This window comes from Lagopus muta, chromosome 27 (genome assembly GCF_023343835.1).
Source record: "Lagopus muta isolate bLagMut1 chromosome 27, bLagMut1 primary, whole genome shotgun sequence".
NCBI classification, from domain to species: Eukaryota; Metazoa; Chordata; class Aves; order Galliformes; family Phasianidae; genus Lagopus; species Lagopus muta.
In genome coordinates this window covers 2,830,730-2,851,172 of record NC_064459.1, presented here as the reverse complement: position 1 = coordinate 2,851,172, position 20,443 = coordinate 2,830,730, and the positions used below count along the sequence as shown (strand labels likewise).

General features: G+C 40.6%; 1 protein-coding gene across 4 annotated transcripts in view; it reads right to left on the bottom strand.

The window, feature by feature from the left end:
* Nucleotides 1-20,443, bottom strand: part of SLC23A2 (solute carrier family 23 member 2) — a 50,819-nt gene that overhangs the window by 8,624 nt on the left and 21,752 nt on the right. For all 4 annotated transcript variants that reach the window (XM_048928005.1, XM_048928008.1, XM_048928006.1 and 1 more), the window contains 9 exons: nucleotides 15,928-16,044; nucleotides 14,591-14,748; nucleotides 9,780-9,868; nucleotides 8,713-8,783; nucleotides 7,370-7,551; nucleotides 4,385-4,505; nucleotides 3,561-3,717; nucleotides 2,080-2,227; nucleotides 1,093-1,198 (listed from right to left, as the gene is read on the bottom strand). In XM_048928005.1, the coding sequence (XP_048783962.1) occupies nucleotides 1,093-1,198; nucleotides 2,080-2,227; nucleotides 3,561-3,717; nucleotides 4,385-4,505; nucleotides 7,370-7,551; nucleotides 8,713-8,783; nucleotides 9,780-9,868; nucleotides 14,591-14,748; nucleotides 15,928-16,044 (1,149 nt within the window). The remainder of the gene's footprint in view (nucleotides 1-1,092; nucleotides 1,199-2,079; nucleotides 2,228-3,560; nucleotides 3,718-4,384; nucleotides 4,506-7,369; nucleotides 7,552-8,712; nucleotides 8,784-9,779; nucleotides 9,869-14,590; nucleotides 14,749-15,927; nucleotides 16,045-20,443) is intronic.

Here is a 20,443-nt window from a genome sequence, read left to right as displayed (position 1 = left end):
AAAATATTTGTTAATGCTTGGAACTACAAAGTGAGAAACAGGAAGAGCAGAACAAAATAAACCTTTCTCTAAGGATTTTTCTAGCAAATTTCTTCTAGGAAATTTCCACCCACCGAAAGGAGCACTTGTACAGACAGTAGATGGTGCTATTAGTATTTATATTCCATTGCAAAAGCAAACAGAGCCATCCTTTGTGTAGAAGAAAAAATATGGCCGCTGATAAATCCATCATCTATATTGGATTAAGTTGGGGGATGAGTTATGTCAAGAGGAGCACGTACATTCTGCATCTTGCCTGCATGAAGTAGATTTATAGCTCCCAAGCCAAGCACACAACAGGATGTACGCAGTTACGACGTGAATTGCTCTTACTGATTTTGCTGATATTTCTTAACAAGGTTAAATTAACAGTGTCAAGCAAATCCATCTGCAGCCCAAGGTCCCCCCGTTCAGCACAGCACTCAACCACCCATCCATTCAGTACGTAAACAAAGGAATTCCTCAACTGCTTACGCATCTTGCTGAGTGACACTCCCCCCAAAATGCAACCCCTTAATCATGCTCAGTGATTTATAAACACATCACAACAGAGACCTTTTAACTTTGAAGTTACCTTGACTGCAGCTCCTGCTCTAGCTCTGTCAATGTAACATCCTAGTACAGATGCAGACAAGACCCAAGGATCTCAACTTATATTTCATTGTGTCAAAATGAAACACTGAAAACAGTCCTGTAGCAATGCTTTCAGGGCTAAGAGATCCAAAGGAATATCAATTTCCATGCAGTTTACAGTGTCTGTGCCTCAACTCAAGAACACTACAATCCTGGAATACTTTGCTGGTTTTCAAAAGGCTGGTCTATTTAGCATCATTTGCATTATGAACGCTTTTAAACTCCTGTTTACTTAGAATGCTTAGCATTACTTAGCATCCTTTTCTAGGATGGATTTCTATTAGACATCGCCTGATGCTTAAGTTCAGAATACTGTATAAAGTTTAGTCTGCACAAAGTGAAGCTACAAAATATGAAAATAGCATAACCCAACCACAAGAAGACAAAATAATACTCAAAGTTACTGGCTGATTAACATACCTTCGTGATGCCCAGGACACCAATGTTAGGGCTGGAAGAAGTGGATCCATTCCCTGTCCCAAATACTCCATCCAAAACACAGGAGAGACCCTCAATAAAAATTCCTCTGTAATTCAGAAACAGAAAATTGTCAAACTTGTATTAGCATAGACTCACTCAGATGGTGCTTTATGACTGCAGTGCCTGTTAAGGCATCTGTCCCACATGAATTACTGTAATTGACATTTCAACTTCCAATACAGCTGGAAAATCAACCTGTGTTCTGACTTTCTGTGTCCCAAATAATCACATTCCTAAAATGAGGAAATCAAACTCACAGAATCATAGAATTGTTTTGGTTGGAAGGGACCTTTAAAGGTCATTTAGTCCAATTTCCCAGCAATGAAAGGGGACAGCCACAGCTGATCACGGCTCAGAGCCCTGTCCAGCCTGACCCTGAATGTCTCCAGGGATGGGACATCCATCACCTCTCTGGGCAACCCATGCCAATGTCTCACTACTATTATAGTAAACAACTATTTCCTTATATCCAATCTAAATCTCCCTTCTTTTAGTTTGCAGCCATTTCCCCTTTTCCTATCACAACAGACTCTGCTAAAGAATCTGTCCCCTTCTTTCCTACATACCCCCTTTAAACTCTGCAATGCTGCTCGCTCTCAGGTCTCCCCAGAGCCTCCTCTGCCCTGGGCTGAACAGCCCCAGCTCTCTCAGCCTGTCCTCCTAGGGGAGGTGTTTTAGAGTTCCCTCCCCAGTGAAACTATATTATTTCTTAATTTCTATAGATCCCAGTAGGAACGGGACTAAGTTTCCAATGTTACATTTGAATCAGAGTCGGACTCAGCTCTTCCATCTCTCATTTCACATCCTCAGCCCTTGTGCCTAACACATAACAGCAAAGCAGAATCCTGTCTCGCTCCAAGGAAAAAAAACATGACATAAGAAAACAGAATTGATACTCATTTTTTCCTTTTTCTCTTTTTGACATACCTGTTTATCGCATGAATAGGAGGAGGAGGAGCACAGGACAACCTGGCACAGGCATAGTAATCTCCTATTGATTCAATAATGCTAGCGACAACCGCGCTGAGCATTCCTATAACTCCAGCAGCTGAAATTGTTGGCAGTCCCCACTGAACTGTGAAGAAAACAAAACTGAAATCTCTCATGCCACATAAAACAATTTAGATTTCAAAACGTACAGCAGCTTATTATTCTCTAATGGAATCAACAAACTCCCTTCACAGTTGCACAGCCTGGCAAGTTCAATTAGATTAAAGGAGCAAAGAAATAACCATCTAACCGACTGCTTTGATCATGTCTGGGGGCTTTCCTCCTGCTCAGAAGGAATCTGAACTACTTATACGGGAAAAAAAAACCCAATTCAGATCAGTGAGGCAAACGCCTCTTTATTATCATTCCTCTGAAAACTCAGTCTTTGGTTACAAGTTCAGTCTATCAAACGAAGACAACGTCCAACAGCCAGCTATGATCACTGCACAAACAACTTCCAATTCTAAATTTCTGTACAAGGGAAAGTAAGATTAATTTAAGCCTGCAGAAAAGCTTGGCAGGTTTTCCACAGCCACTGCCTTGATGCTTTTATCTCATTGAAATAAAGAGTCTCTCGCAACAAAAGGAACTTTTAAGTTACACAAACATGAAAGAAGAAGGCTTCACAAATAAGAAAGGTCTAATGAGGGTGGAAAAATTTTCTGCCTCTTCTTTCCCCAAAACCTTCTATCACACATCTTGCAAGCAATGCTTTAGATGAGTTCTTTCCTAAGAACCAGAAACAAAGCATATGAAAAACCACAGTGCAGATCCTTCATTATGATGTATGGGCATTCATAACAATTTCTATTATTCTATTCTGGAGTACTATTCTGTTACGATTATGTTAATTTCTGAGCACCACAAGCACAGACCAGTGTACAGCTCTATCTCAAGTCCTAAGAAAAAGCCTTTAACAGCTTTAGACTTAGATGTAGCTGGCAAAAGAATAAATCAACCAAGGTGCCACATAAGGCACTCTGCACTTTCATGCACTCTTCTGCACTTTCATAAGGACTGACTGGCATCTGCCAGCTTGCCCATAAGCCCAATTCTGGAAGTCAGATTACGTGCACAGTTTTCTAGTAGTTGTGCCAATTCAAGAACAGTTGCCTTCAGGGGCAGGGAAGCATATTAAGTTGGAAAAACTCCAGGCACTGGTGATTCCTTTAACAATGAGTAACTCCTGTAGGGAGCTACTGAAGTCATAACAACCCACCCTTATTATTGTAACATCAACTGCAGCTGGCCACAGCAGTGACAAGTACAGATAAATCAACCGTTTACCTGAAGCCCTATGTTAAATATACAGTCACATCCACGTCGTTAGGAGTCAGGAGCTACCTAGATAAAATCTAGCAAAACTGACATTGGCAGGCTATCAAAAGAAAACCACCCTTACAACCAAACATACTTACAGGGATAAGGGACCTTGAACCACGGAGCCACTAAGAGCACTCCTCGTCGGGCATCCGTGCGAGCATAGAAGCCGTACTTGGAGCTGTCGGGGGGAAAGACATCTGTCACAGTGAAGATGAAGCACAGCAACCACGACACCAAGATCGCTAAAATTATCTGCAAAGGAAGATAAAGAAGCTATTTAAAGATCAGCTATCATCTCAATATACATCCACAGCAAACAGTTGCTGCAGAGTACCTACTGCACATGCACTGAGTGTGATCTTACGTGATGTTTTACATCTGAAGAAGCACTAAATCCTGCAATAGATTTGCTGAGTATCCTATACCTCTAATGAAGGTGCTCTTACAGAAGCTTTAGAATAAGTCTGCCATCTTGCTAACAAATGGAAAAGTCTCCAAATGGGCACTTACATGAGCTAGTGAATTAGTCTTGTGAATTAGTCTCAATTTTAACAGAAATAAAGGAAGCCTTTCACATGGGGAAACAGAGTGCTGCCTTCACAAAGCTAGAAGATAATGATCTTGTCATCCCTTTTTTCAGGACTCCCTTTAGGCTTTCACTACATGCATAAAAATATGTCCTTCTCTACCTCTTCCCTCCATCACCTTCACTGCTCCATCAGAGATGGATGCCAGAATAGGATCTGGCAAGACTACAATGAGCAAATGAGCCATCAAGTTTCCCATAACCACATTCAAGCTTTTATCTCACCTCTGCCATCTACTGTACTACTAAGAAAAATCAAAATCAAGCAAAAAAGTCCCCAAACATTACATTAGGGTCACTTTTGGCCACTGAAGAATGAATTCAGCTACTTACAGGGAACATCTTAAAAAGCTGCAGTCTATATGCTGTCCATCCTTTTTTTGATTTGTAAATGGGTAGGGGAAATTTGACATTTCTGGCATACTGAGAGAACAGCAATACGAGGAAAATAGTCCTGAGAAGGAACAACAAGAAAAGGAGAAGGATGGGACAAGAGAGAGATGTCATTAGCACCAGTCTTTTAAAAATCCTTCTCAGCACAAATCTTTCAGGCTGCTCAGACTTCAAACAAAAGCATACATTTAAATTTAGAGCGAGACAAAATGAGAGAATTTGTTTTAAATAATTATTCCACGTAATCCCAAGCGACATCATTTGCATTCACGTCTTAAGAACCCCAATGTTTGCTGCATATGTTACTAGAGTATGATTTATGATGTGATTCTAGCTAATAATACTAGCTAATATTATTATAATTATTATATTATTATAATCTAGCTAATATTACTAATGTAATAGTAACAGAATAGAGCCTAAAAACCAAGATCCCAGTCAACTGCAGGTCAGCAGTACCCTAGTTCATTAAAGTTTTTAGATGCCTCAAGTGTTATGCATTTCCCTGTTGTCAAAATTGCTAAGCTCCTCCATATGTTAAAAATAATTTAAGTCTACAGCTGAAATAAGTACCCACAGCAATGTAAAATAAAAAGGAAGGAGGAGCTGATCAATTCTGAAATAACCAAAAAGCATTTTGCTACAGAAAGAGTCGAGCTGTCTGAAGGAGCAAAGCTTTCCTGCAATTTGAGCTTATGTTTTCATCAGATTTATTAAGGAGAAGAAAAGACGACGGAATTTAAGCATCCCTCCCTTTCCTATCCAGGATAAGTTTCAGCTTGCATGAAACAGAACAGAGCTTCATTTTCTCCCTCAATCTGCAGGAACAAAGAGCTCTGCACCACAAGGGCATCCTTTACAGCCTTTCCCTGTGACTGAAGTCAAATGATAAAGACACCTTTTCCCTTGCGTTCAGGAAATGCTTTGGCATTCCTCCAGAAGTCCATTACAGAGAGATGATGGGCTCCACTCCCTAACAGCACGTCAGCCCTGAGGACAGACAGCTACCAGGCATTTTTTGTTAAAAAAAAAAAAAAAAAAAAAAAAGAAAAAAGCTGCATTATTTAAGACAGCGAGGAGGATAGGAGGATGCATGGCATGAGTCTAAGCAGGACACAGAGACAAGACTTGAAAACTGAGCTTTTCTTCACAAGCAGAGAAATTAGGGAATACTTTCCCCTTTTAGAGATGGTCTGTATTTTATCATTAAATTATTTCAGACTGTAACCTACAGAACAAGGGCAACAACATTCTGGAGTCTGGAAATCCTGTCAAATCACACCTGCAGCTAACGAAGGCAAACAGCTCTTACACAAATATTACCCCATTTTGCTAGATAGCGATGCAGTCATTTTATCCCATCAGAACAGGCAAGACCATTTTCAGTGCCGTATCTTGTAGAAATCAAGTTACTTTTGAGTGGCAGCAGATGACCACGGAGTTATTTCCAGCTCTCTAGCACACATTTTCAATGGCTGAAGCCAGAAACACTTATTGACTGAGCAGTATTTAAACCTGTTCCTAAATGGATCTATTTTTTCCACCTGCAAAATATCAGCTGCCATTACAGGTCTCCATGTCCAACTCAAAGGTCTGTGATTGATACAACATCAGTCCCAACTTGCACAGAATTTGTTTTGCAGGAAAACAAATGTTCCTTTGTGTCAGCTGCTTAACATAACAGAATTACAAAAATATCCATAATGCTAGCATTGGAGATAATGAATTAAACAGCCCTTTTAATCATAAGCTGCGCTTACAGAATACTTTACTTGGTCAAAGTACTGTGCTAACAGATGTGTGATCACAGTTTGATCGCACCAAGTCATTCCTTCCACTTCCAGAGCCAGTTCAAAGCTGGTCGCTATACATCGGATATTTCAGCTGCTCCAGCCAATTTCATGCTCCCTAGAGTGTGGTTTCCATCCCAATTTGGCTGCTTATCAACAGCATCTCACAGGAAACTTTTCGCTTCATCTCATTTCTCCCAGCTATTCCCTTTTGTACTTCTAATCGCATTTTGTTTGTTCCCTGGCATCCATACCTCCAGAAATATGCACAGCATGGCCAGAAACCAAGTATTTCTGCCTGCTGAACAGCAGTCAGCCTACTTACACTTCAGTAACCGAAACAATTCTTATAATTTAGAAAAGAATAATACAAGACACACCACAGCTGTCCTCCAATACTGTCACATTCTTGTTTAATTTTATCTCTGAAATAAAGTAAGTTCCAAATGCACCGTGAGATTGAAATAGCACTCACTGAAGCAACTTCAGAGTTTCCACTGAATGAAAATTAAGATAGAAAAGTAGAGGTAGGATGAAATAGCAAGGAAAAAAAAAAAAAAAGAGCAGCTGTGTAGAAAAAGAAACCATATTCATCCTAAAAGTCCAACCTGTCTCCTCAGCAACTGGCATTCATGGAAATACGTATTCTGGCATCAAATAAATTTTCTGGGGATATGCAGAAATAAAATAACAAAAATCAGAAATGGACAACTGCTACCAAAGCCATTTGCTTGCTTTTGCCAAATAAGAAACGTGCAAAAGCATCACTAAAAAAGAAATACAAGTTGTCCACTTGTCCCTCTGGTGTTCTGCAGAATTGCTTTTAAGTTTGCACTGAATTAATGGACCCACGACTCCCGGACAAACTGTCGTTTCACAACATTCTGTCTTCTACATCTCACTGTCAGCCTTCTCTCCTTCCTCCTCTCATGAGTTGCTGTGGTTTTTGTTCCCTAATTGCTTGCTGATCCCACCCAGACTCCTGCACATTCTGCTTCTCCAAGCTGGGAGCACTGCCACGCTACCTCTGGCAGCCAGGCAGACTCAGGTTTCTCACTGGCACTCCAGAACACCTCTGTGATGACTTACCAGCTGGGACTCACTGGTCTACATCAGAAACACCCTGAGTACTTACAACATAGCGATACCCCAGTGTTTGCCTGCTCTTTCTCCAGCTGCTTGGAAACCAGAGAGTCCAATGAGAGCAACAGTTGGTGTGATGGTCAGAGGTCCAATGTATCGCAGCAGGGCACCAGGAAGGCCAAGCAAACCAATCACCACTTCTATCAGTGAGGACATGATAATAGCACCTTGGATCTGAACACACAAGAAAGGGAAAGAGACAGTTTACTTGCATCTTAAAAGCGAAACCAAAACATTTCTTTTTCTGCTCTGGATTACAAACTGCAGTTCAAAGAATTCAGTGACACAGAAGAACTCAGCATTTTTTTTTTTTTTTTGTCATAAAACAGCTCATTAGGTTTAAGTGACTTATTGCTTAAGCATAACACTTATGGTTTTTCTCCACAAAACTATTACACAACAGACCAGTGGGCCAGTCTGGTAGTTGTGTGGATAGCACATCACACTGTCAGACAGGAGACCTGGGTTCCAGGCTAACCTTTAAGCTCTCAGATCGAGCCGGCAAGGGTTGGTGGCGCCACGGAGGTGATGCTCCTAGCTCCTAGGGGCAGTGTATGCTGCATTGTTCACAAGTGCTCCTTAGAAGCTGGTATAGAGCAGCGTTGTGGTCTCAGGAGACTGTCAGCCCTCTTGGCTGCAGGGCTCTTGGCAGGATGTAGCTATGGTTTGAACATGGGGAAGAGAGAGGGGTTGTTTTTAATTAAGAAAAAGTTTGCAGCCCAAAGCAACGGGATGGGAGATAAATTCCATGACACACGCCTTGATTTAGACTATGCTATCTACCACTGTAGTGGGATGCCTGGGCACAACCCTCACTGTGGGCTCTGCAGTGAACAGTGAGGTTCAGACTGCAACGTTTCAAGTGGAGAAGGAGTTTGATATACTTCAGCAAATCTTTTGGGAGAATCCAGGTCTTATCAGAAGTCTCCAACTTCAAACACCTGGGGATGAACACATTTGCTAACTGCCTTTTACCTTCCACGGGACAGCCTACTGACCAGAACGAGCAGGCGAGCGGTCTGCTAGCAGCCCATGGTTTGCGGAGCTGCTACTGGTGAGTGCAAATTGCAAGTGTTACAAGAACAGTATTCATCTCACTTGTGCATTTCACTGCATATCTTTTGGAATGTGACAACTAACTCATCAGATTTGCTGTACAGCGATGAACAAGTTGAAAAAAAAATTAAGACTTCCATAGAATGAGTAAAGGGATATATTCCAATGAAACTGCAGTGAAAGAAATCAGCAACGTAACAATGAGAACACACAGATGGTTGAATGAGAAACTTAATTGAAATCAGACAGATTAACTGCAAAAGGCTACTCCTACATTACCTCTCGTATTCTGGGATACCAGATGTGCTCAGTGTGAAGCAGTTCTGCTGTTCCATTTGTAACTGTTATATCTTACCAAAAGAAGAAAAGACAAAACACAGGTATTTATTCCTCTGTTTGTTTGCCATCATTTAATAAACCAATTTCCCCTTGACACAGCTTAACAAAAGAACTTTGATTTAGATTTTTAAAAAATTCTGCAATGCTATAAATCTTGTAATAACGTGTAAACATTTCCCAAGAGCTCACCCACTAATTTTACCCAGTGTACTGAAGTAGAAAAAATAATTGTCATTTTCAGAAATAAAGGGTTTTTTTTAAAGATTTTTCCCACTCAAATAAGCAAATGAATGGGGAATTACTCAATTGCTGGGAATCAAGGAAGCACCCCAATGTTTGTTGTTAGCCGATTTCGGTCACTCCCTGAACCATGAACTGACCCCCGGGTAAGAGCCCCATCTGACAATATCTGGAGGTTAAAAGGAGCAAGATGCAGCAAAGGTTCTTTCTGAAAAGCTCAAGTAGTGGAAAAATTGCTTTGGCAATCAAATGTTATCTGTTGGACAGCATTTTCTCTCAACCAGGTATGGCAGGATTGTGGCACGTTCTGTCATCTGGAAGTATCTGACACAGGTGTGAGAACTGACATGCACCACAGTACGCCTCGGCAAGCACTGAAACCCACGTGCTCTTTCCCAGTAGCTTAATCTTCTCAATATCAAAGGATTTATATGTGTGATCAAAGCAGAAATTACAACCGGATGTTAACCCTAACAAACAGAAGTTTTCTAACAAGGCCTTAATGGCTCTCTTAAATTTTGCATCTTCCATCTAACTCACTTATAAAACAAGTAGATTAGACATGGACATAAAGGAATGAAAGCCAGAAATCCACGGGGGCACTTTTAGAAATCTTCTAAAGCAAGGTTTTAACCTTGTGAAAGGAGTTCATTTTCTATATCCCCTGCTCATTACTTGCAGTTCCATATCAAAAGGTTCAGCCGTTGCTCTATATGACATCTGGGTCACTTGCCACTTAAATGAGAACAAGCATAAATGACAATTACCTGTATTATTACATTTCCACTTCTCCAGGGAGAGTATTGCTCGAGCGGGTGCTAAGAATGCAAAAGCACTCGCCTGGAACAAGGGTAACCTGGTGGAAAGTGAAAGAAGAGATGCTAATGCTACTCCATGTCATGGTACTGTGTCAAGGTATCAATTGCACTTAGGTGCTTATTCATCCTCAAAACCATCCTGTATTAGATGGCTGCCACAAATGTGAAATATGAGAATTTCTTATTAAAAGGAACATAGAAATGCTAAGACATCACCAAAAGAAAGTCCTAACAAAAGATGCTACGTATGTGAAGTCAACAAGATGCCTGTAGCAGATAATTACTGGATGCTGACTGCAGGTACCAGACGTTGCCTTAAGTTTTTGACTCAGTATCACAACAAGGATGAGGATGCATGCTGTGATGTAAGCACCAGCCAGGGTGCTGAACATTCAGCTTTCACAGTCTCACCACATTAAAGAGCCTTCTGATAGAGGTAAGCAGTCTGCATACTCAGTACCTTCCCACTGCATGACTTGAAATGGAGTCATTTACAGATTCATCTTTAAGTACATGTGTAAACAGCAATTAGGTTGCTAAGTGCTGATTAGATGTACCAGGTGGCTACTAACAATAAATACAAATGTTGCAAGAATTTCAAGATGACATTCTTAGCAGTGGTGTTTACACTTCCCAAAAGGTTTAATATCTGAAGAGCATCCACCAGCACCAACTATGTATTTATTGAATGTACGGTAGCATGCACAGCATCACAAATATTCAGATGTTACTTAACTATAGAGAAGATGCACTTTGACCTGTTCTATAAATACCAATGGACTGTAACTCTTTAACAGCAGGTCTCAAACATAACACGTGAAACAGCTGCACATGCAGCACTAGGAACTGAACTGCATTTATGGCTGTTTTACAGCCACAGTCAAGTGCCTTGATGCCAGTACAAGTCTTAGTAAAAGAAAAAGAACTGACTGTAGCAGATTCCGATTAAGATCAAAAAGGTACAAGGAAAAAAAAAAAACTTGCTTAACAGAGGAAAGTTCAAAACAGAAACATGTTACTAACAGCAGTTGTAAAAGTTCACAGGCAGGAAGTCAGAACAGACGACTACTTATTACAGAAAGGAGTTTGAGCCACGAGCAATCTAACAAGTCAACCTATCTGCTGCAACTTCCAGAGTTGAGTCTGGAAGTCACTCCTTATGAAACACATGAGCCACTTGAGGACCACTGACCTGCACACAGCTCCCTTTTACCTTTCTCTAGCAAAAAATCAAAGCTTTGGGGAAGAAACAGCGGCTATGAGTGAATGATTCACCTCATTTTTCAAGGTTTGTTGGGCAAACTGAGCAAGCTGGTGCCCATGGCATAACATGTAATACCTCTTAACAAGCTGTTACTCCTCTGTCCCACCTACACAGTACTCTGTCCCTGCATAATGATTTTGTAAACTCACTTTGCAAGAACATTCACCAGTGGTGAAGTCAGTCACACTGAGACAAGTCTGGATTGTGAGTTTTCTATGACATAAAACGCCCTCCAGAAACCTTGCACAACCTTCACGAGTGGCACACTTACAGGACACAAATTGCTGTGGGCATTCAGACTGAGAATTATCCTTTTAAAGATAATAAAACCACACAATAATAAAATAATTAAGCTTGCAACATCACGTCCAATCCTCAACTTTACCTAATGAGTCCCACCACCAAACCACATTTCTTAATGCCACGTCCCAAACAGCCGCAGGGATGGCATCTCCACCACTTCCCCACACAGCCTGCTCCAATGCCTGACCATCCTTTTGTGAAGAAATTCTTCCTGACATCCAGTCCAGCCCTCCTCCATCACAAACTGCGACCACTTCCTTGTGCGCTACCACTTGTCACTTGAGAAATCAGACCAACATCCATCCCTCCACAACATCCTTTTCCAGATAGCTGTGGACAGCCTGCTCCCACCCTCTTGATATTCACACCCTTTAGATATCTGTAAATGTTGATAAGATCCCCTCTCGGTCTCCTCCAAGCTGAACAGTCCCAGGTCTCTCAACCTTTCCTCATAACAGAGGTGCTTCAGGCCCTTAGTCAGCTTTGGAGCCCTCTGCTGGATTCTTTCCAGTAGTTCCTGGTCTTTTGCAAACACAGGAGCCCAGAACGGGGCCTCTTGAATGCCCTACAAAGAGACACAGCCCACTGATCTGGCCCATTGGGAACCTTCTGCAGAACCTTCCTATCCTCAAGCAGATCAACAGTCACACCCAGCTTGGTATGGTCCACAAACCTGATGATCCCTTCATCCAGATTACTGATAAAAAATTAATTAGACTGAGCCCCAGAAACAAATCACGGGGAACACCACCGCTGACCAACCACCCACTGGATTACCTTCATTCATCACCATGACTCTGAGCCTGGCCAGCAAGCCCATTCTTCACCCAGATATTCACACTGCACAGATTCTTCCCTCATCTGTAGCCAGTCTATTCTCAACTTCAGCTGTTTTGTCAAAACTGGGGCTATCTGGTGCTTTTAAAAACACGCTGGTATTTTTTCTCTACCCAAATCCTCTTTGTAGACCCAGACTATTCACCTGGATAAAATTACATATTGCATAATACGGTCTTAGCAAGTCCTGCTAAGCTATCTGCTCAAGTCAGTGTGCTCAAAATGCTGTGCTTTTGTCTAAGCAGAAAATAACAGTTTCTATCTCCCTCCATCATTTTTTTAAAAACATTATCCAAAGTCAGCCAGCCACAATTAGTATCTTTCTGGAGAGACAGCTGTAGTTTGGAACGTGCTTTATGAAATAGCCTTCCCATTGCTAATCCAGGCATTCATCACTAGCTAAGTACCACCAGCCTGCCATTGGAATCTCATGGCTATATTGCTGAGTTGCTCAATTCTGGCAGCAGCACTTGTGAAGATGGAGCTATTTATGAAGCTGAAGTCATTTGGAAGCTCCTTCATTGTATCAACATTTCACACAGACGTAGGAATGCTTAGACAATGTAGTGATGGGCACAGCAATAAGCCTAGAATGTTTAGATATTAAAGCTGCATGGGATTGTTTCAGTCATGTTAACTGCTCTGAATCTGAATCCTTGCAAAACCTTTTGGCTTATTAGGAAATCCAATAAATATCTCAAATTCCTAAAAACTAGTAGGGGTACCAGACTGACCAGAACTCTCCTTCATAATGGAGCCAAATGAACCTTCAAACCACAGAATCTGTCCTTCTGAAACCATGCTGGCTTTATTTGCTGAAATACTATACAACCGAGATGCGTGCCAATAAATATTTGAAAATCTCATTTAGTGAACGTTGCTGCTTTATCTCAGCCCCACCCTTATATAAAACCAGAATCACATGTTACATCATTACAAAACGTTCAGCCACTGGAATTTTCTTCTTAAATAGAAGACCCAAACACAATTACCTCTTCAGTTTATAAATACATCTTTCGCAGGGCAAGTGAAAAGGGCACTGAAAAGGAAAACCACAGAAGGCAAACACTGGATTACACAGGAGAAACAGAGCATTTCAAACTGATGGGACCACACCTATTTTTGAAAGAGCCACAAATCTTTCTATAGCAAATCATAAAGACATGGAGCCCAAGATTAGTTAGGGAAAAAAAAGAAAGATGACAAGCTTGAGATCCGTGAAGACATACTGGTCTCTGAAAATACAAAAAGTAAGGTTCTTCTGATAAATTTGAGGCAGAAGAAGAAACCCATTAGGTGCACAGGAGAACCAAGCTCCCTTTTGCATTAATATCCAATCACAACTCTGCATTTGTCCAGAAAATATGGAGATTTTCAACTTCAATAAGCCCAGGAAGCAGACACTCAAAGATGAAAAACAGAAGACCTTATCTCCTAATTAGGTCAATGATCTCTTCATTTCCTACATAAAGCACAAACTGGAGTGGGAAAAAACATCCCTCATATGAGCAAGGTCGATCAGGTTCAGAGCATCAAAAGGCACTGAACACTGGTCCTCTGCTTCCTTTCAGATGTGGTACTCGAGAATTTATGATTACAGCTAAAGCGAGCTAACTTGTAAGCACACAGAGCCAATCAGGCAGAAAACATGAGTCTTGACATAAAGAAAATTCGCTGGGGAAAGAAACTGTTCTCTTTCAACAGCTTCAATTATACCGAGCTCTCCATTAAAAAAAATACAGATTTTCTACATTTAACAAAATATAATAAAAACAAAGCAAAGATTCCTTTTCAAAGTCAAAAGACAAGAAAGTATGTAAGCAATGTATCTTCTCAAACTAAAACATCAGTGGAGATTACATTAGAAAAGCTGAAATACTTGAAAAAGCGCTGGATAAGAACTGATCTCAATATACAACAGACTTTACTTCTGCACCCCACTGAGATAACTTTTCCACCCAAAGATTCTGTTTCCAAGATAAATCTTTCCAAACGTGTGGAAAACGTTAAAGAACCCAATGAAAACATCAGAATTAATTCTTCTTCACAAAGGTGTGTGAATTTTTCCTTCTCCTCAAAAACACTTCTACCTTCTGTTCTCAAAGATTTCTCTTTTCTCCTCCTCTTCCACACACTGGATTTTCTTACCCATGAGATATATTTTCTGATTTCAGATCCGTCTTTAATTAGGGTAAGTTTTCCAAAGATTTTAATAAGCAGTTCATGAATAGGGGACAGTTATCTCATATTTAGTGTTTCTCCTTTGGAAAACAGGCTGCTTCTTGGATCTCTACCTACATCCTGGAAAATCTTACAGTCACCATCTCCACGCCTGGAAACAAGTCCCAAACCTCACCTGCATCCAAAAGTTGTTTGTAACAATGTAGTGATGCCCACACAGAAGAAAATGGTCCCAATCAACTGGCTGGTGGCCCACTGGTCAAATCCGACACACATGGCATCAGCTAGCAAAAAGGGAACTGCTATAGTTCCACTGAAACATGTTAAATAGTGCTGTGAACAACAACAAAATATGTGTTAATACATCAGACTTTTTTTTTTTTAAATTTTTATTTTTAGTCTATGACCATTTTTTTTCTTTTCCACTGGATATTTTTGCTTTTGCGTTATCTATCATATGACTCATTTCTTGGTTCTAAAGCATTTCTTCAAGTACTTGCTTCCACATTAAGCTACCACTAGGCCATTGCTAATGACCACTAATTTATTTACATGGCTGCACGGCTACTGTTCTTGATGAGGAAGTACTTAGTTAACTGCTGAAAACAGTTTTCAACTCAGAAAAGCAGACAGTCAACTTTATTCATTTTCAACCATGTGAAAAACCAATAGCTTACAAATGAATTTAAAGCACGTACAGACTAGGATGCAAATAAGCTCCCAAGTATCAGAAAATAGGTACTCATTAATTCCTTCCCAATCTAAATATGTTAAGCAAACAAATAGGTGTCACCACATTCAACAATAATCCTTACAGAACTGCCTGCCCTCAAAGGAAAGGCAGAAGTAAGAAAAATGCCTTGGAATGTAGTTGTTTGGAGATCTCAACATACTTTACAGATATTAACAAATTCTCAGCATTCCTGTGGGATAGATTTTATTACCATTCAAGAAGGAAGCGAGATGAGAAGAGCTGTTCTTCACATAAGTGAGTGGCTGGGCCAGAAGTACAGTCCAGCTCACCACTACAATCACATCTGCAAGATGCGCACACATTCTATCCAAGAGCAGCGACAGAATTTGCCCACCCTGCTTATTACTACGTCTGCAGGTAATTACTGCAGGATGGTGCTATCAAGTTTGTAGAACAGAAACTACTACAGTATCAGGTTAATATTCAAGGTTTCAGCAGTAAACAATTATCTCTCATCATCATTAATTCTAGAAGTATGAAGTGTCAGTTTCTGAAGCTTCACACTTCGTTTGCTATCTTACCTCCTACCTAACAATAGCTTAGAATGATAAATATTTAAGTGAACCTCACTAATAGCTAAGCCAACAATAATAGAGGTCATTATTAACATAGTAAACTTACTGTGTGATCAACTTCAGAAGAAGCTATCTTAACAGCTTTTCAAATGTGTGAGAGTGTGGGAAGAATCAATTATCACATACACAGAAAGTGCTAAAAAAAATGCCAGAGGAAAAAAGAATGGCTGCTTTGAAACATACCTGTAACCCCAAAAATATGCAGAGATACCACGGAGGAACATCCTCAATAGTGTAAATCATATCAGTTCTCTGAGCATCTAAACTGCCAGTGCTGTCCAGTGTCTCTGCCAAAGAACTCTATCAAATGGGGGAGGGTAGAAAGGTGGAGGAGGACACAAAACACAACACAGGTTAATATCACATAGGAGTAATCTGAATTTGAACTATCAGGCAATTCCCAAATGCTGCAAGTCTGGTGTAATAATCCCAAGCAACATCTGTACGCTGCATTTTCAGAAACCTTCTACCTTCGATGATGGGCTCATCTACAGTTCTGGCTACAGAAATTGCACTGAACAAATCACGTGTATAAACCATTTCCTGTTTACTTACACTACCACAACAGTTCATTTATGGTACAAACAACCTGGCAGCCACACAGTGTCTCAGAATACTGTATGTTAAAAAAAAAAAGAAAGAAAAATGACGAATTGGAACTAAGAAAAAGAATCAACAATGGCTATCTGCAAAGTCAAACAGCCACCTTTGCATAAGAGACCTAAATCACAGGCAAGGAAGCTCCTCATTTGTGTAGCCTGTAAGCTGCTTCCCAGCTTAACTCTTACCCAGTTTGAATCTTGGTTAACCATTTTTTAGCCATAACACAGCTTTCTTTTCCCCATCCCACAGTCACGTTCCTCATGTTTCATACATGAACAAATCCTAATTGTTGTAACTGAATACATACATGGTCCATCTGTATGCAAACCTACAGGAAGACCACACTGGGGCCTTCCACGGGCCCTCATACACCACTAACAGAACACTCATCAGACCTACCCAGGCTCTAAAATCCCCACATATATTCCACTAAAACAAGATTCAGCACAACCATTTCTTCCTTACAACTAAGTGGAATTGTTTATAACTCTCTGCTTTCCAATTCCTGAGAATCAAAATGCAAACACTTCAGAGTATTAAGAACCAACAACAAAAGTAGAAGGAAGTATCAGTTTTCATCATTTCAGCTCAGCTATCCAAAAACGACATTATGTAACTACTGTTCTGACCTAATCCACACTTGCACTTGATCTCACGTGAAGCAGCCTTACCCAACAGGCCAGCGCTTTTGCCAGACCTGTGACTTCGCTTCATACGGCCTTTACTTCTCCGAAATCACAACACATTCACAGATCACTCTTAGATAATCTCCTCTTTGTTTATCACCTGCAAGGCCAGGGAAGCCAAATGGACCTACAGCATTTCCCTTTTATCTAGCACTGGGTAATAACACCAATTCAAATTCAGAGAGCATAAACAATCACATTGCTAAGGAAAGACTACGGTTATTACAATAGAATATGAAATAGAAAAACACTGATTTCAAAAGACTTAAACTGCCTTCAGCACCAGGCATTCTGCTCACCAAGATTAAAGGTGTAGCTCTTGAAAAGGCCAATAAGTACAACTGTTAATTTACCAGCATGCAGCATCAATGTCATTTTTCATTGGCCAAAAAGTGAAAGACTGCTCCCTTGACTGAGTTCTCTAAAAAATTATAATAAAAAAAAGTTATGAAGTAGAGTTTCAGAGTTTCATCTCATACTGAAGGGAGAGCACAGAGCAGCTGTAAACCTGTGCACATCTCTTCTCTTACAGGAACTTCGGAAAACGTATATATCCCATGTCAACCTAAGTTTGCATAAATCCAAGGTACAGCACAAAGAGGCTGAGCCACAAAGACATGCAGAAAGAAGATTTGGAAGCTGATAAAAGTCAGAGAAATGTCAGATTCACCTGGAGAAGATCCTGTGATACACTTCTGTCATTATAAAGCAGCACGGCGAAGCATTCCCTAATAAATACATGTACACATGCACAAACATGTGTTTTTATGTGTGTATAATTGTAAGTAAAATTACATAAATGTAATTTTATTACATTTATGCCTACGTTTGTCTGCAAAGAAGAAAAGGTTCAGCGGGCACTTGGCTTAGAAACAAGCCAACTGGTCTGCATAAAGCTCTCCAGACATACTGACAATTGGCAACAACTTTAAGCTCTTGAGAGCCAACTTTCTAGCTCTTCTAACAAAAGCATTTTAGCAGAGTATCCTAGGAATCCATGCGAGCTGGTTGATTTTCAATAACCATCTTTAAAAGCTCAGGAGCAGGCAATCCCACTGCGCTCCACGTTACGCAAGCAGGGCAGAAGATCAGCCTGGCTGAAAAGGGAACTCCTCCTGGAACAAGGGCAAAAAATAAAAGATATGTGATCCCTGGAAACAAGGTCAGGTTTCAAGGAGTGATTACAGAGCTGCAGTTTGCACCTGCAGGAAGAAAACAAGAAAAGCCGAAGTTCGAGTTGACAGTGGTCTTTGTGCTGTCAGACAATAGAAAAGGCTTCAAGTATATCAATAGCAAGGAAAGCTCTATGGAAAAACACTGGATTTAGGACTAGTGAAGCCATTCACCCAACAAGTGAAGATGAGGAAAAGGCAGAAGAACGTAACGTCTCAGTTTTTTAATATCAATGACAGAGCTCGGGCTGCCAGTCCTGCAAGCACGAGGATCATTACTGGGACTCTCAGCAACTTTATATTTGTGGTCACCAAAACTGTAAGGAAATCATTTTAATCAGCTCCATGGTCTGAAGTCCATGGGGTCTGACAGGATCCACTCCAGAGTGCTGAAGGAAATAGCAGGTGTTACACCTCATGATCACTCTGAACAATTTACCAAAGATGCTGGGAGCCTGGGAATATCCCTGCTGATTAGAGTTAGCCAACTTTAGAGTCATCTACAGAGAATTAAACACAGCATGGCCAACTGGTCCAAGGAGATGATTCTCCTGCTGATGGGTGCAGTCTCACCTTGAGTATTGTGTCAGTTCTGCACTCCACAATACAGAAAGGATGTTAAGTCCCTGAACGCGTCCAGAGGAGAGCAATGAACTGATAAAAGGATCAGAGGGCATGTTCTGTGATGAGTGGTTGCCTAGTTTACAAGTCACAGAGATGATCTCATTGCTCTCTGCAACATCCCAAGAAAGGGAAATGAGGAAGTGCCAGCTTCTTCTCCCTGGTAATCAGTAAAGCCTACGGGAACAGCACAAGTCTGCATCAGGGTACGTTCAAAATAGAGATGAAGAAAAATTCCCTTACTGTGAGGGTGCTCCAAACACTGGAACAGGCTTCTCAGAGGCAGCTGTGTTCAAGAAGCATTTGGTCAATCCCCTCAATAGCATGCTTTAACTTTTGCTCAGCGCCGCAACACTCAGCCGTCACTGATGACTTCATAGATCCCCTACAACTGAATTTTTCTCACTTTGAAGAAGAAATGTTATAGCAGTGCCCTTCCCAAACAGCAAAGTGAGGGCACAGACAGCATTCAGGATACTGCTCCTCTCTTCCAAAATCCAGATTTACTCTGCTTTGAACAAGGAAGCTTTCAACTTGCTCAGAACTTCAGTGGTAATAGTTAAAGGGAGTGGGCATAAGAGACATCAAGGCCAAACCATTAGGGCAAGGTGTGGCTACCCAGGTGATAAGTCACTGGGTAGTCACTGGCCATTTATTATCTCAAGCATGCGCCTGCTGGTTCCATATACTGACTACATGCTGGTGCTTGCCAAGTGTGCCATAATATTATGCTTTAGGGAACTGCCAGGAATAAGCTGCACCTTTGTGAATGAGATATTCATCAGAGATTAATTCATTTTTTAAATTTTTAACTGCCCACAAGTGGGACAACACAAATTGGAAAAAAAGCAAACACAGAATAGTTATGTACAGGAAAAAGAATGAGACTGAAAGGCAGAGCAAAAGTGTTGGGAAATGACATAGAAACAAACAGGGAAAAAAAAAAATCAATAAAAATAATCATGCAAGATGAAGATATGAAGACTCGTGTTATGAAGTATAAAACTAGGAAGGACCAAGAGAAAGCTGAAGAACTGCAAGGAAAAAGGGAAGAGCTGTCAAGAAGCATTATAATATCAGCACGATCGAGATGGTGCCAGAAATGTGCAAGACAAATTTCTGCATACAAAACACGCGTAGACACAGCGCACACAATGCACGCTGCAGCATTCATACATTCTTCCAAAATGTAACACAAGACTTGCATCATAATTACCTGCCCAGGGTATGTTCTGAAGTGAACTTTGATGTCTGAGTTCGAAAACTAACTATACTACGTAAGATCATCCTTGTCCTAGAAGCAGCTAAGGTTCATATAGGCAAACGTCAAGATGCACTTATAAGGACCCAAAGGAGTTTTTCCTTGTTCCAATGTAGACATTAAAAAAAAAAAACTGCCAAACTGAGGCTTCTCTGAAATAATGCTTAACCACAGAGCCAATTAGATAATGAACACTTGAGAAAAAAGTGCTTCTCTTATTTCCTGTAATCTTCTTCCTCTAAACAAAAGTTCAGATGATTCATACTGTCTCTGTTTGCAAGATTATTAAACAGGATTGAAAAGCAATAGAATGGAAGAAGAAAGCTGAAAAGGCACAATCAAACTGATCTCCAAAT